Source organism: Cajanus cajan, chromosome 2 (genome assembly GCF_000230855.2).
Source record: "Cajanus cajan strain Asha chromosome 2, NIPB_CcT2T_4, whole genome shotgun sequence".
Taxonomy (NCBI): domain Eukaryota; kingdom Viridiplantae; phylum Streptophyta; class Magnoliopsida; order Fabales; family Fabaceae; genus Cajanus; species Cajanus cajan.
The window spans coordinates 51,369,335-51,387,582 of NC_138518.1; the positions used below are offsets into that span (position 1 = coordinate 51,369,335).

The window sequence follows — 18,248 nt, forward strand, 5'->3', positions numbered from 1 at the left end:
CTATCTGACAATTATGCCTGACATGGCCAAAATTCACATCCAACCTCATTTCAGGCAAAGGGTCTCAGCCTGACTCACACTTGACATCACAACACTATCCCCTAATGTCATCTAGGTAGAGAATTTTTGTCTTGATTACACCTAATGTCACCCAACTAGGGTCTAACTTCACCAAGTTAGAGAGCTCCAAAGGCATTCACATTTGATGTCATTCAATCCACGTCCGATGTAACTAAATTAGAGAGCTCTCCTCTAACTCATGTTTGACACTACTAATTCTACTCTTGACATTAGTGAGGCAAAGACCTCTTGCATGCATCATGACCTAAACTTGGTAGATTCACATTTAAGCTCAATCTATTCTTGAAACTCAGGAAAAACCAACATGCAACTCAATGAGTCATGTCTCCACAATATCAACAACTCAATTCCAATAATGAGTTCAACATGCAACTTGCATATAACTAGAACATTAATCTTCCTCATCATACTAAAATAACTCAAATGACTCACTGCATCAAATTTTCATTTCAATCACAACACAACCACAAATTCAATGAAATTCAACCCACATACAACTTAGATTATTCAACAAGAGTTAAAATATAGCTTCCCTTACCTCTAAATCCACAAAAATCATAAGAAGAAAGATAAAATGGGGTTTTATCGACCATTCCACATGGTCACTTCAATTATAAGACACCCACCAAAATTACTATAAAGGAAGGGGTGGAAGAAATCTATGAAGTTGGAAGGGAAGATGATTCGCTTTGACTCTAGAGCTCTTCTTTCTAAACTCTCTTTAACTTTCTTTAGAAAAATGAACTTATGAGATGTACTTCTTAAAAAAGATTTGATACACTTTCTCTTATAAGTCAAACTTAACATTTACTCATAAAGACTCTTAAACGCCTAAGACTTATTAATAATTCTCAAATTTGTAAAATTTCTCAACAATTAAACAACAAATCATATCACACATAATTTAACAAAATCAATCCTTGTTAATAAAATACATAATATTACATATGAGAACTCTTTCATGGGGAGCATATGAATGTATTTAATTTATTGTCACTTTTTTTTATCTGATATTTTAAATAATATTATTCGTCTATTGTAAGTCCATGTTAAATATTCTTGACAATCCACCTTGACGAGTATTTATTTTAAAAGGAGTCAATTTTAATAAAAAAAGAATATTATTTCATTATGTCAATAAGAATGCTTTAAAGTTTCCAATAACCAATAACAAAAAAATATCATTTCAGCATATTTTTTGGTCGAAACTTAAACTTTTGCATGATTTGATTAGAATAAAACACCTTTAAATTAAACTCCTCATGCTCAACCATGCTTTATTATTGGCATCGTATTTTTTTTTTCTTCTTCCAAACACCTACTTAACCAAATAATAAGTGTACTTGATTGATTATAATTTATAAATAAATTTCTAGAACCAGCATGGAGTGAATGCAAATTATGCATGTCTGTTTATATCTTTTGTGTACTTATAGTATATTCTCCTTAACCCTAATTATATGGATGGAATCATGGAAGAAGCCAACACCAACATGCATGAACTTTATGTTATTGAGTGAACCCCACCTAAGAGTGAAAAAAAGAAGCTAAATTATCTTTCCGTTACGCTGTCATAATCACCGCGACTGACGCTAGCTCAACATTTATTTATTGTACTACCCATTCCACACAGCTCATGTGATCGTCCATAATTGTTCTCCAGTCAATACATGCCCATTTGCCCCGCCACCCAATTTAATATTCCAAAAAGGTTTCATTATACTCACTAGTTTTTCTTTAATAAATAAAAAAAAAAAGTTTCATTATACTCACTAGTTTTTCTTTTCTTCTTCACAAACTTCCGTTTCGGGTTCGATTGAGAAAATATGTCACATACTATTTAGAGAAAACTTAACTTTCACGAGTAAAGATAAGACCACGTATTAAATAATATATAAGTAAAAAATAATTTTTATTTTAAAAATCAGTTTTATAAGATTGAATTAATTTCTTTTTATGATAGTATTAAAATATATTAGAGTCTATTTATGTGAGTATTGTTAGATTTATCAGGTTATCCATTATCATTATCGGATCATTTACATGTGCTCAATCCTACAAATTTTACATTTGAGATGTTCAAATCTCAACATGAGAAATATATTGGAGATCCCACATCAATTAAAAATAAGTCATAATAATATATATAAGTAAAGAGTAATCCTCACTTTATAAGTGAATTTTGTAGACATTACAAGAAACTGTCATATAGTGACACAATACGTGTTTAGGGATGGCAAAAATACTCGCACCAGCGGGTATCTGCGGGTAAAATTCGCTACAGATAATAAATGGATAGGCTAATTGGGTACTCGCGGATAATGGGGACGAGTAATTTTTTACCCGATTATAAACGGGGCGGGGGCGGGTATGATGATATCCATACCTGCGAGTACCCGTTTAATAATATTTCTTAAATATCCTAATTATCCTTGTACCACATAACCCTAAAACTACACTCTCATATTATTTTCTTACAAAAGTGAGGTTGATGAAGTTACCAACATGTGTTAAGCATGTTATAGAATTATGTTAGCTATAATTTGATTAATTTTCTAGCTTTGATTGGACCAACAAAATTTATGTATTTTAAGTTGTTTACTTTCGTTTGAAATTATGAGATTGAATTATTGTAGCTTTGTGACGAGACATTAAATTATTTGTGAGATTGGTGTATTTTAAGTTATTGATTATCTTGCATTTTTATTATTATTTCAAAAAAATTAACGTCAAATACAAGTTTAAAATTAATATTGAATTTTTATTTTTAATATTTTAATGACATTAAATATAAACTTAAAATTATTTGTAATATAATTTTTTTTAATTTCTTAAAAAATTATAAATATCCATGGATATCCGTGGGTATTCAAGAAATTCATGGATACTCGCTTAATGGATACCCACGCGGATATGGGGTCAATTTTCATTCAGCAGGGCGGGGCAGGTTTACTATTACCCGCCCCATGGGGCCCCATTGTCATCCCTATACTTGTCACTAAAAATTACTTTTACTCACATAATAAATATAATATATGTTGGTATATTGTTAAAAAGTGTAGGTATAGACTATAGTGACACACAAAATATGTTATTAAATCTCATTCAAAATCAACACTAAAATTGTATGTAGTTATATGTCAAATAGGTATATACCTACATATATTATACCTATAATGACACTTTTTGTATGTCACTATATGGAACATTTTTTGTAGTAAGAATTAAGTTAAATTATTAACTCACTTTCTTAAAACATACTATTGCAAACATAACTATTAGGGTCAATTTAATAATAGAAGTTGAAGTAATATTTATTGGATCTTTAATTTAAATATTGTTATTATCATTGTAATTTTTACGGATAAAAACTATTATAAACTGCTTGTAAAATTTATAAAATTGAAAGATTAAAATTATAGAATTAAAATTGAGAGATCAAAATTACAAATTAAATATTATAAGAGACTAAAAGAATAATATAGTCATATTTTATTTTTATTATCTTTTATTTTTTTTCATACACTCATGTCTAAAAAAATGTAGTCCAAAATTAAAAGAGAGAACTTTTGAGAAAATTGTTGTATAATGATACATACTCTACAACGACACAATATATATTATTAAAATATACTTTTATCCATACAATAAATACAATATATATTGATATATTGTTAAAAAGTGTAGATATAAACTATAGTGACACACAAAATATGTTGTTAAATCTCATTGAAAACTAATATTAAAATTGTTATTAATTATGTATTAAATAAATATGTACCTACATATATATTATCCTTATAATGACATTTTTTTGTAAGTCATTATATATAACATGTCAATTTTAAATCCAATTTACATTAATAGAATATATATATATTTTTTAAAAAACACTAAAAGTGCCTTCAACACATTGATTAAAAATTTAAATTATTTTTTTATTATTTAAAAGTGTAACGGCACATTCTCCCATACAATTTTAATGTTTTTGATATATTACAATCGAACTTAGTACAATAAATTTCTAACAACTCACATAACCTACAATGAACTCAGTTAGACTCCATTGCTAAGAGGTGCAACATGATGATGAGTTTCTAGATCACCCATCCTAATACAATTTTAGTGTAGTTTTTAATGATAAAAATGTTACACATTATCATAGTATATTGATATTTTTTTATATAATATTATATTTATATTAATATTTTATTATAAATGTATAGTAAAAAATATAATTTTATATATCTATGGTTTCAATTCCACGAGTGAATGTCTATTTATTAAGTATTAAAATTGTAATGTTGAATAATTGTTAATCATTACTCGACATCAAGTAAATGTCATTTAACAATATTAGGACTAAGTTTTATTTTTTATTTTTATCTCATAAATTTAAATTGACAGAAAAAGGATAAAAATGAGATTAAAATAGGATTGAAAGTGTAACTTAATCTAAATATTATTAAATTATAAATTATTATGTTACTACTTATTGTAAAATCATGGTTAATATTATAATTTTAATTATCAATAAATGTATTTAATGATGAGATCAAAATAGTGTATTTTATATAATTAAAAAACTAAAAATACATAATTAAAAATTGAGAGTCCAAAATTGTAGATTAGATATTGCAGAAGAAAAAAATATAATTTAACTTATATTTTTTAATTCTACAATTTAAATATATAAAATTGATATATCAACAAATTAAATTAACTTAATCTTATTTAATATACATTATTAAGTAGGGGTGGAAACGAATCGAGTTATATATTTAAGCTATTTTTTTATTTGATCAGATTAAATTTAATCGGATCTGTCTTAATTGAATTTTTCTAATTTTTTTTTATAAAAAAATCAATCTAAATATAATTAGATTGATTTGAATCGAAACACTAGTTTTATCATTTAAAAGATAAAAATTTGGAAAAAAAAATTAAAATTAATGTTATATTTATTCTCATATAATATGAGTAGTTGTAGCATCATAAACTTAAATTCTAATCGAGAAAGAATTAAAATATAAAACTATAAAATTGTGTATAAACTATAAAGTATTAGTTGAAGTAGTATATATTAAGAATGAATGAAAAATTTAGACCCGTGACTACCTCTATTATTATTATTATTAAGTGTTGATCGAATTCAATTAAAATCTAAATAAATAACCTTATAAAATATTTAAATTTGATATAGACGACAAAGATAAATCAATTCTGGCCTATTTTATAAACACTACTGTAGGATTGAACAAAATTGTATCAATTTTCATTTACATTATCTATATCTATAGTTAAATACAAAATAATCTTTTGACATCCTCTTCTTTTATAATACGTTTGTCCAACATAGGGCTGACAACATATCACTTCACTACATTCCCTCTTTTATTTTTTTATTTTTTTATTTTTTTCTCGATGGAAGAAACATTAATGTGACTATAGGAAAATGTGTGTCAAATTAGTCAAATTGCCAACGTTTTGTAGTTGTACTTTCAATGACCAACAAACCGCGTACTTCTAGATTCAGTGTTTACAAATAAAGTTAACCTTACCAATATACTGTTAGTTAGTGTAAACTTTTTTTTTATCTTTTAATAGTATTATGTCATTTGTTTATTTAATTAAATAAAATAAAATATAATAATTTTAAAAATATAATTAATTGTCGATGTAAAATATTTTACACTAATATATAAATGATTAACTCTTATAAATATCCTACCCCATAAACTTGCGCTTTAGATTCAATGCTTACAAATAACCAAGAAAATCACGGTTGGATTGTTATCAAATAAATTTGTAAGAAAAAAATGTAGATCTCAGATTTTTATTTTTATTTTTATTTTATAAATTAACGCAGAAATAAATGATACATACTTAAAATTTATTTATAATCAAATAAAGCGTTATTCATATACGAATAACATATTTAAAATTTATTCGTATTCGAATAAAATATTATTTACATTCAAATAACACATTTCACATTAGAATAATACGTTACTGAAATAAACTTTTTATTTGAATACGTTATTGAAATAAAGCATTACTCACCTCTTATTTGAAAACATTTTTTTATTTGACTATGTTTTTCATCAATTGAATAGAAATTATGTTTATTTGAATGAAAGTTAAATTTTATTTACTTATTTTAAAATTTTATTTTATTTATTTAATTTAAATTTTTTATTTTAATTAATTTTAATTTAAAAAATATTACTTCAAAATTACTTACTTATTTTGAATTAGTTATTTATTTTATTTAAAATATTATTAATATAGTTATATAGTTTTTTTTATTCAAATGATGAAAATAAAAACTTACTTTAAAATATTTTTTATTTTCTATTTTTAATCTATTATTTATTTATTTCTCCCTTCACTTTTTTATATAATTTATCTCTCATTTATTTTTTTCCATCTTACTAAAATATACACAAATATTATTTATTTATTTATTTTTTACTTATTTCTTTTCGATCAAATAATTAAATTTTTAATTTATTTTTCTATCTATTTTTATTCACCTATTTCTCTCTTTCCTATTTTTTTTTCTCTAATCTAGTACTCATGTATTTCTTTCTTATAAGGATAACACCTTATACTCCTGCGGCTGAACTTTCTATGAGGTTTAATTGGAATCCAATGATTGCACCGATAATTTCTTTTGTCTCATAACAGAATCTCACACTACTATTAGAATGTTATTTTCTTATAATAATAAATTCATAAAAAGTTTTTACTAATTTTTGTGAAAAATAATTTGCAAAAATTTATTACATAATTTTTAATGAAAAATACTCTACAACAGTACTTGATTGGGGTCAAGATTCTCTACACTGACAATTTTTTAACTGAACAATAAATGTTCCTTTTTCTATTCAAATAAAGCATACTTTTTCCCACAGAACTTTTGTATAAACATGGTGATATGAATGATATGAACCTAGAGGGATGGATTCGTTTTACGGATCTATCTAGACTGGAATACTCATAATTAAGAAATTAAAAGAAAAAAAAATATAGATTAAGGTAAGAAATGGAAGAACAACACCACAATCCTTAAAGATTGATAAGTTGAGGAAGATTCGCCACTTTAAATTATGAAATTCAAGGATAAGAATCAAAAGTAGTTCCTAAGAACCTAGAAAGAGGAAATCCTCTCAATTGGAAAAATATCCAAATTCTGAATAATTTATTTTTTTTCTTCCTTAAACTTTCACAAATGGTTCCTATTTATAAGCTTAGATGGGCAAGATGACATAAATTCTCACTAACACTTAATATCCACTAAAATTGACTCCTCACTAGCCTACTAACTAAGTAATAAATTTCCACTAGCATTTATTTTCCCTTAGCAACCTAAAAGGTAAGGAATCCCATCAGATTTATTTAATACAATAAAATAAAACAAAAATTACATTAAAAAATAAGATAATGGACTTATTTAATTATTCAGTCCCAAACTACTTAAATTCCAGCCCATTAAACCTTCTTCTTTATCATATGACTTTGGGCTTGTTAGTCTTCAATTTTACCCTGCTGGATTCGCATCACATGGAGTGAAGTTTAATTCTAAACTCTAGAAGACATTCAGTTTCATTTGGCTAGTTATGGATGAAACTTGATTATACAAGATTATTACTCTTAGCTACCTAAAATAACGTTACTAACTTATCAACTCTCCTACTCCTAGTGCTTGAGTCTCAGCATAGGCAACACTTATTTTGTGTAGCTCCCAAATTGTTGAATGAAAAGCGTTAGGAATTAGGATAATTCCTTTATCTAGTAACATTCTTACAGCATAATTTTAGCTTCTATATTTATAAGAAAATGTTTATAATAAATATTTTAAACATATCAATTATATTATAATTAAATTTATAATAAATAATCATTTTGGAATATATTAGTTGTATTTTAAATCGATAATAAATAATATAAATTTGTTTTAATTATTAACAATTTTTTTTTAAAATTATTAAAATTAATTTAGAGACAGAGATGAAAAAAGATAAATTGAAAGAGTTAGATTAGGATAAAATTTTAAAAAAATAATAATGATATCTTAGTATTTTCAATTGTTGGAGAAGGTTTTGGAAATCCATTTAAGTTATATTGGTCTATATATCAGTCTGTTACTCAATTCACTTGTCCAGAATATTTACAAGTTGAGTTTAGTTGACTATCTCTTCATATTTTTGCTTTGTTACACCATGTTTCGACAATTCTGCTTTTTAACACCATGTTTGTTTCGACATGATAGCGTTTTTCTTACATTGCATTGAACCCCTCTGTTCACTTTATTTTTTTGGATGAGCGAACCCCTCTTATACTTATGAACTTCACATGGAACAATTATGAAATACTATAAATGCAACTATCAAAATTACTCTAAAAGAGAAATTAACTAGTCTTGATCGGTGGCACGGTGCACCTTTCACAAATAACTTCTCTCCCTATTTATTATCGTATAGGTCAGTAGGTGTGAACTGTAAACGCAATTGAACAATTTTATATACTGAATTACAGGTGTATATAAAATTACTTGTGAAACTAAAGAACTTTAGCTATAATAAGCTTTTTTAAAATATTAACATTTGTCAATCGATAAACCCGGAACAATCATTAAATTGAATGGTGAGAATGCAGCTACATCTGCAACTGAAAAGCAAAGCAAAATGGATATAATCAGTGGCGAAATTTCAGGGGCTAGTAAGTCAAAAAAATGCAAGTGGTGGGCAAATAAAGCTACGGTTTTCACTTTAATAATGAAATATTATTATGTAGATATATAAAATTCATTTTTTTAACGGGCATAGTATAGCTTCAGCCTGAAGCATCACCAACTTATGAAAACGCGTTAACACCGCAGAAAATGGATAACGAATATTTGTTATCTTAATACCAAACATAGTCCCATTTTTTTAATATTTTATTTTCTTGGTAATCTTTCCTTGTATATATACATATATCACATGTAACGAGAGTCCACATCAGTGCAGCCTCCAAGCCTTAGTGAGTCACTCTTGAAGAGAGAACCACAGAACTGGTACTTTTCAATAAACACCAAAGTGAAAGTGATGCTTCATGTTTCAGTTCCTAGTTTCATGCATTATTTCTTTCCTCTTCTTCTCTTCAATGTAATGTAAGTGTTCTTTTTTATTGTCATTTTATGTTAGTTTGTGGAGAGACGCAATGGGAAGCACATGTTTGCTCCATCTGTTGCGTGTTGTTGTTCTGGCTCTGTTGAGTGTATCTCTTGTACAAGGAGAAGATGCATACAAATACTACACGTGGACTGTGACTTATGGCACTCTTTCTCCACTAGGGAGTCCTCAGCAAGTGAGTAATTTATAATATGCTTTCATTGAACCTAAGATATCTTTATTTATCTCTGGATAAATTGGTTTTGAAGCCGAATCTAAAGTTATAGTGCTTGAATTTTCAAGGTGATTCTGATCAATGGTCAGTTTCCTGGGCCTCAACTAGACTTGGTTACTAATGACAATGTAGTTCTCAACCTTGTCAACAAGCTGGACGAGCCATTTTTACTTACTTGGTGAGTTTCTCTGTTTTTTGGTGTTTCTTTCATGATATATTTACTCATTGATCAATATTTACTCCCTTTCAGGGATGCCTCACATTTACTGTTTCATTGTATGAGTTTTCATATTTCGACTTGTAATTTGAGTTTGTAATTGTCTTTAGTTGCTTAATCGTGTTAGATGTTAACATCTTGGATGAAAGAGATGGAGAGAAATTGTTATATACGACTTTCATTGTGTCAATTCCAAGGAGTTTGGCTATTTAAGATCACCTTCATAAAGTGAAATTTTTCATTTCATTTACTAGATGTATAGAAATTTTAGCTAAAAGAGCTACATTGCTAATCAAATAAATTTAGACAACTTGCAATGTTTTAGACCTTTAGTCAATACCGGAAAGAAAAACAAGAGGTTTCAAGTTTCCACTTTCAAGTTTCCTAAGACACCTGACATAAATCTTTCTTTCGTTTGGCTTTGGCCTACAAATTGGAAGTTTAAGAGTATATTTGTGGCGTAGGACAGATATGCAATTTACTAGTATGCTTATTTGGCATTTTATTTGAGAAAATGGTTTGACATTGTTGATGTAAACCAGGAATGGCATCAAGCAAAGGAAAAACTCATGGCAAGATGGAGTATTGGGAACCAATTGTCCCATTCCTCCAAACTCAAATTACACATACAAGTTTCAGGCCAAGGATCAGATTGGAACCTACACATACTTTCCATCAACTCAACTGCATAAAGCAGCTGGAGGGTTTGGAGGACTCAATGTCTACCATAGATCTGTCATCCCAGTTCCTTATCCATACCCTGATGGAGATTTCACTTTACTCATTGGTGATTGGTACAAGACCAATCACAAGGTATCATCAACTTGTGCTTTACCTTATTCTTTATACTGATGATTTGTAATGGAAATTGGAATCCTTTGAATATACATCTAAGAAATAAACTGGACCCAATATTGTCTCTAAGATTGAATTTTCTAATAGCTCAGTGCATTGTGCATTGTGGTCCCTCGCAAATTTGCCACCTAATATTTGATAACATTTTGTTTTTGATATTTGCAGGCATTAAGGGAGTCTTTGGATTCTGGAAAATCTCTTGCCATTCCTGATGGTCTCCTTATCAATGGCCAGGGTCATACCACCGTAAATGGGGACCAGGGTCAGTCTTTTGACTCTTTCCAAAAGGATATGTAGTTCATCCTTTTGCAAATTTCAACTTTGTCAAATTTATCTCTCCAAACACTATTCATGCTTTAGCTTTTTTACTTTCAGGAAAGACCTACATGTTCAGGATCTCAAATGTGGGCATGTCAACATCGATTAACTTCAGAATTCAGGGTCATACCCTGAAGCTAGTTGAGATTGAAGGATCACACGTTGTCCAGAACATATATGATACCCTTGATGTGCATGTTGGGCAATCAGCTGCTGTGTTGGTAACCTTAAATCAGCCTCCAAAGGACTACTACATTGTTGCCTCAACAAGATTTTCCAGAAAAGTTCTCACAGCAACTGCAGTTTTACACTATTCAAACTCTAACTCCCCAGCTTCTGGACCCTTGCCTAGTCCCCCCATTCACCAATATCACTGGTCTGTGAAGCAAGCTAGAACCTACAGGTAATAAACCAAAATCAATAAGCCTTGAATTTGCATTAGTTTAACTAAAATATTTTAAGTTTAATTTCAATGCACTATTTTACACTGCTACCCATGTAAAATAACCGTCGATATAGTTTTTATAAAAGTCAACCAACTTATCACATTATAGTCTGTGTTTAGATGAGAATCTGAAAACTCTTTGCATTTCCACTATATTCACTATTTCCTCTGAATTTTTTTTTTCATCTGTAAAAAAAATTAATTGTTGGTGCAGATGGAATCTGACAGCAAACGCTGCTAGGCCAAACCCACAAGGGTCATACCATTATGGAAAAATCACTCCTACAAAGACAATTGTGTTGTCCAATTCAGCACCTTTGATTAATGGAAAACTGCGTTATGCTGTCAACAAGGTTTCCTATGTGAACGCTGATACCCCTCTCAAGCTTGCTGATTACTTCAACATTCCCGGAATCTACAGTGTTGACTCAATTCAAAGCATTCCTTCTGATAATACTCCCGCATCCATAGCCACCTCCGTGGTGCCAAATTCTCTCCATGATTTCATTGAGGTCGTTTTTCAGAACAACGAAAACACCATGCAGTCTTGGCATCTTGACGGTTACGACTTTTGGTTAGTGGGGTATGTATGCCAGCTTCCTTTTTTTGCGTTCAATCTTCTTTTTCTATTGTTGAAGCCATCATCTTTACGTAATTAGCTTAAGGAAATGCTAATGTTGTTCATTGCAATACAGTTATGGTTTTGGTCAGTGGACACCAGACAAGAGAAGAACCTATAATCTGGTTGATGCCCTCACTAGGCACACTGCACAGGTAACTTAATGAAACAGTCTATATCACTACACACACAATGGGAAGATATAATTTGATTTTCATCCTCAAATTTAAAATTTATTTATTTAATTCTGTAATTCAAAAAAAAAAAATTAAATTTTTTCTTAAATATTGTAAGTAAATTTATCAAATAAAACTCTCCTAGTATTAAATTTGTTGTATAAAATAAAATATTGTATTATATCCAATTGATATTATATAAATTAAAACTAATTTTTTTAAGATTACAAGAATTAAAAAGATTTGTTTTAAATTTGAAGGATTAAAAATGTATTTATCAAATTTAAAAAGAATAAAATCAAATTTATCCTAAAATTTGATAAATTAAAAAAATATTTAACTCTAACTTAAATTATAATTATTTTAAATTGAGGTTCGCTAACAATTGTGATCATGACGTAAAAATTTTCAACTTGATATGACTACAATTCATAATTATATTGCATATTTGTTTTTCTATATATATATATATATACACATGTACATCTAGCTATGGGAATGTGTGGCCTCAATGCGCATACAAAGTATAGGATATGCAAAAAAAAAATTTCTCTTCTAATATGCTGATTTGTTGTGCTTCAAATTAATGTAGGTGTATCCTAACGCTTGGACTACCATATTAGTGTCCTTAGACAACGAAGGTATGTGGAACCTGAGGTCTGCAATATGGGAAAGGCAGTATCTTGGGCAACAGTTATATCTCAGGGTTTGGACTTCTGAGCACAGCCTTTCTAATGAATATGATATTCCCAACAATGTATTGCTTTGTGGCAAAGCTGTCGGACACAACAACCCCTAGTACCACTATCATCATCAAACTAATCTTATGGTGTCGTTTTATAGCAATGAGGGTTTGACTACAACACAAAATTGAAAGGATGTTGGAGATAATTTCTCATGTTTCTGGCTGTCTTGTGTAAATTTGAGCAAGGTCTTGTATTGAAATTTCACTGCTCATGTTCGTATATGTATTTTAGCAATTGAGTTCGTAGTTGATTGATTATTTGAAAACTGAAATCTTAATCATAAAAAAAATGTGTAAGTATGAGTGAGGTTAGATGACGTTCAATTAAGCTTACGATGTATTAATACGCTGCCGTACGTTACACTGACGTGGAATACAAGATAACAGATATGCTAATATAATATTTTTCTTTCTAAATTATAAGGTTTATAAGAAATTATAGTTACATATAATAAAATGCGACAAAATTATGTAAAAGGTAAAAACATAAATTTGAGAGCTTAACATAAATTGTTATGTATTGTGGTTGAACGTTGGAAGTAAAAGAAATTTTGTGTATTGAACTTGAAATTGTGCACTACTATCATTTTGTCCTGTTGCACACTCATTGGTCGTGTAAGATTAAGACTAAGTCTAATTTTGGAGACAAATGGGAAGCATAGAGAAAGTGTTAAACTTTGAGAATTTTCTTGATTTTTTTAGTACAAAACCTGTTGTGCTGTACTTGTCTTGCAACAATCTGTTTTAGGTGAAAAGTAGGTGATTTGGAGTATGTTTTTGGTAAATATGCAGTAGGTAAAAGTGGGTAGTACGTACAACTAAGTCAACAATTGATGCATTTTTTGAATAGTAAGCTTGTAATATCATAAATGGTTGTATTTGTAACTTGTTGATATGAAAAAAAAAACGTGAATGAAAAATTGATTGCCCACTAAGAACTTGTCTTGCTTTGTTTTGCTCTCCACTCTTCCTATCATTTTGTTTTCGTTTTTCATCATGGTATCAGAGCTTCATTGATCTTTTAGGGTCTGTGAGGGAGGAAAAAAAAGAAGAAAATTTGAAAAACAGTTTCTGTGTGTGAGAGAAAATCAACAAGAAATCCACTCAAAAAACCTTCAACCAATGTCTTCTAGTAGCAATTCTTTACCTCCACCTCTAGTATTTGCTGAAGAAAATTATGATTTGTGGGCTGCAAAGATGAGAACTTATCTTAGAGTTCAAAGTTTGTGGGATGTGGTGGAAAATCGAAGCAACCTAGCTCCTTTACCGGACAACCCAACAATGGCCCAGGTAAGATTTCATAGTGATGAAGTGGCTAAAGAAGGCAGAGCACAATTGCCATCATACAAGCAACTGTTCATGACGATGTTTTTATCAAGATTTTGAATCTTGATACAGCAAAAGAGGCTTGGGACAAACTCAAGGAGGAGTTCCAAGGTAGTGAAAGAACAAGGAGGATGAAGGTGCTAAATTTGAGAAGAGAATTTGAAGCCATCAAAATGAAGGAAGCTAAAATAGTGAAGGAGTTTGTTGACAGGCTTTCTAAAGTGGTTACACAAATCAAATTATTGGGTGAAGAACTTAGTGATCAACGAGTTGTGGAGAAAATATTGCTATGTCTTCCGGAGAGGTTTGAGTCAAAGATCTCCTCTCTCGAAGAAAATAAGGATTTTTCTCATATATCAATTTCAGAACTTGTAAATGCTTTACAAGCCACTGAACAGAGAAGATCCTTGAGGATGGAAGAAAATGTTGAAGGTGCTTTTGTGGTTAATACCAAAGGAAAATTTCAAGGCAGCAGTAGTTGTGGGAAAAATCCATTTAGTGGGAAGAAAGGAAAAGAAAAAAAAAAACAAGAAGAAAGCAACAGAGGAGGAGGTTGGAATGACAAGTATCCACCTTGCTCTTACGTACTGTAAGAAGAAGAATCATACAGAAAATTTCTGTTGGTTTAGACCAGGAGTCAAATGCAGGGCATGCAACCAACTTGGTCATGCGGAGAAAGTGTGCAAAAGCAAAGCAAAACAACAAGGACAACAAGCCCAAGTTGTTGAGCATGAAGAACAAAATAAGGAACATTTATTTGTTGCTTCTTGTTATTTAGCAAACAAGAGCAAGGAGGTGTGACTTACAGACAGTGGATGCACAAATCACATGACTAATGATGCAAGTATTTTCAAGGAATTGGATCAGTCTCACTTCTCAAAAGTCACCGTTGGCAATGGAGAAAGTGTTGAAGTTAAAGGAAAAGGAGTTATTGTTGTAAAAACGTCTTCAGGTACTAAATATATTTCAGATGTTTTATATGTACTTGAGATAAATCAAAATCTTCTAAGTGTGGGACAAATGCTTGAAAAGAATTATACTTTGCATTTTGAAGACATGAAATGCACCATATTTGATCCTTCTGGGTGTGAGCTAATGTCTATCAAAATGAGAGATAAGAGTTTTCCAATAGAATGGAAACAACCTGTTATGCATGATTTTCCGAGTTCACTAGATGATTCTGTTTTATGGCACAAAAGACTTGGTCATTTTAGTTACTCCACTTTGAAACAAATCAGCTCAAATGGCTTAATTCAAAACTTACCTTCCATAAAAGATGATGTTCACTACAATTACTGCGTAAACCGTTGCAATGTTGAACAAATTTTGCGACGGTTTACTATAAACTGTCGCAAAATTTGTAGGTTATATATATAATAAATATTTAGCAAGAGGTTAAAATACTTAAATACTATTATTTTTTGTAAAACGAGGAAACAAGGTTTGCTCTTCTCACCTGTGTGCGTGCTTCAACAAAATGCTCTAATTCTTTTACTTTCATTCCACACACCAAAACGCCAACCTCTCTCTACACTCCTATGAAGCTAGGGTTTCCATTTCACTCACCGGCCAGGTTCCCATTCTCGCTCTAATTCTTTTCTTCCTCTTTCTCTTAATTTCTTTCCCTTTCTCATTTTCGCTAATAATATGTTTCCGTCTTTTCATTCTCTTACCGCTGCCTTTTCAGCTTTTCATTTTGACACAACCATGAACGTATGGAATATTAGTTTTTTCTTTTAGGGTTTTTCTATATCTTATATCAACCTTCCATTTTTAGGGTTTTGGATATTGTGCCCTTTTTTTTAATTAAAAATAATTAGGTACTGTTGTTGAAAATTAAGGATTCATATTCGGTTATGTGCTTTCTGGGTTCAGACTGAATTTTTCCTAATCATTAATTTCTGCTTTGTTTATTTAATTTACTTGCATTTTGTGTGCAGGATTTTTGATTTTATTTATGAATTGGGCATTTCAGGAATTGAGTAGCAATAGGTTCTGTGATTGGAAGGTTGCAATTTGGTTTATCTGATAGCGTAACTTTGTACCAGCCGTTGAAGTGACCGGTAATCTTATTTTAGATTTTCTTATTATTATTATTTTAATTCTCATAACAGGATTTAATTTATTCAATTCCAATTCCTTTATCTGTCCTCAATTTGTAATTAATAACTGATAGGTATGTTTCATCTGTTTAAAATACTACTCAGAATCTCTACTCATGTGTCCACCTCACCTGATGGGTTGTTGTTGATTGCTTGTGCTTGTATCCATAAGTTTTTCTGTTATATTGTGAAAAATGCCAATATGCATGGAGTAAATATTTCTTAATGGAATTTTAAGAATTGTATGCTGTTGTAGATTAGGTTTTGATCTTTGTTTGGTTATTGTAGATCAAGTGTCCTCACCTTATACATTGTTGGCATCTTATGTTTTATTGATTCTGGTTTTTTCAGCTGTTGCTGAAGTTGGAAGAAACAACCTTAAGACTTCAATTGAAAGTTCACAGGTAAAGATAACGATGGGACAGTTGGAGAAATTTACTTCTAATCTCATAGTTCCTCTCAAGGATCATGGCTGCCAATAGTTTAAGCTATTATATAAAAGCTTAGGAATGGTTTTATACATAATGTGCTTTAATATGTGAGAGCTCTTTGGGCTTGAAGTTGAATATGTCTAATATGCCCTGTGCTGAAATTAAATTTTTATATTGTGAAGAGTTATGTAAAGTTGGTTTCATCATTGCTTAATCTAAAATTATTACCTAATCATATTATACTACTTGACATTATTGTGTTGTAGCCTATCAATTTTGCTTTCTGCTTTTACATTGTGTGAAGGACAAACTCTCCAATAAGCTTTAGTTATTAGGTGAATTCTCATGAAAGGTTCTATATTTAACACTTGTATTGTGTATTGTCATTTTCATTATCATAGGAGGTTGCTAAGAAGTCCCTGGAAAAAGCTGTCGAGCGTGTCAGATGCCTTGAAGATGATTTAGCAAAGTCTAGGCAAGTGTTTGCGAATTTCCCATACATTATTTTCAGAAAAGTATGTCATTGATGGTCATAATTTTTTTAAATGGTTCGTTTCAGTAATTATGGATTTCATACTACTGTTATTTTTGGTACTGTTGTTCTTATGTATTAATTTAGTGTCTAAATCGATGAAAAGCAAAGATTATAATGATAAACCTATGTACATGCTACCGAATTTAACAATAAAACGTATATAGACAACTAAATTCAACATGGTACTATAAAGCTTCTGCTGTATGCAGGGTCTAGGAATGGATCCTATTCCTATCCATAATGTGGGTGTATAATTGGGTTGCCTTAACCTTTCACCGTGGCCACCCTTCTTGATTATTTGTTGTATGAAGTGGCATAAACTGCTTTATAATTTTTAGTCTGCTAACCATGGAGAAGTAACTTAAATTCAGTTATGCAAAATCTCAAAAGCAATGTTGTCAAAAGCAATTGCTAACCTTTTTTTTATTTCCCTGTTTTACCTATTTATGTACTAGACCAATCATTTGAATAAAATAAGAAGAATGATTTCTTCCACTTCTGATAACCCAGCCCATATGGCTTCATCCTTCCAACCTATTGACCTAAACCCCTCAATTCAAATAACCCAACACAAATTAAATGGGACTACATTTTTGATGTTGAGTCTTTATCAATAGGTGCATCTCACCATATTTGAAATTGAAGTAGTACTTGAATGTCAAATGTTACCTGAATATCTTTGCTCGTTCATAATAAGTTAAACATTACTATTTAAAATACAGGAACGAACATTCAAGTGTCCCAGTTCATGAAATAATATTTTCCTTTGTTGACAAGCCAAAGCTATTAAGCCAGGTATGTTTGAAGAGTTAATCTTATCTGTTGTTTATTGTTAAAATTTATGTATATTTTAAATCAATTGGAAGTTTGAAACTCCAATGATAATGAGCTAATATTTTGCAATTTACTTGGCAATATATATTATATAGGTTTATTTTCCATACTTCTATGAACTTAATGAAACGGAAACTTTCCTCAAAATTAAAAGTTAATCGATAACTAGAG

General features: G+C 29.8%; 2 protein-coding genes across 2 annotated transcripts; both read left to right on the forward strand.

Annotated features, from left to right (window-relative positions):
* The first annotated feature begins 8,987 nt into the window (after positions 1-8,987).
* SKS17 (SKU5 similar 17) lies at positions 8,988-13,266 on the forward strand. The gene is made up of 9 exons (XM_020383021.3): positions 8,988-9,142; positions 9,273-9,435; positions 9,543-9,652; positions 10,234-10,504; positions 10,712-10,808; positions 10,922-11,267; positions 11,524-11,892; positions 12,005-12,083; positions 12,697-13,266. The coding sequence occupies exons 2-9, from the start codon at positions 9,289-9,291 to the stop codon at positions 12,901-12,903; spliced, it is 1,626 nt and encodes a 541-aa protein (XP_020238610.1). The 5' UTR covers positions 8,988-9,142; positions 9,273-9,288; the 3' UTR covers positions 12,904-13,266.
* A 1,737-nt stretch (positions 13,267-15,003) lies between these two features.
* LOC145955019 (uncharacterized) lies at positions 15,004-16,759 on the forward strand. The gene is made up of 2 exons (XM_083069717.1): positions 15,004-15,379; positions 16,629-16,759. Exons 1-2 carry the CDS (start codon positions 15,004-15,006, stop codon positions 16,757-16,759), a joined length of 507 nt encoding a protein of 168 aa, XP_082925843.1.
* The last annotated feature ends 1,489 nt before the right edge of the window (positions 16,760-18,248 follow it).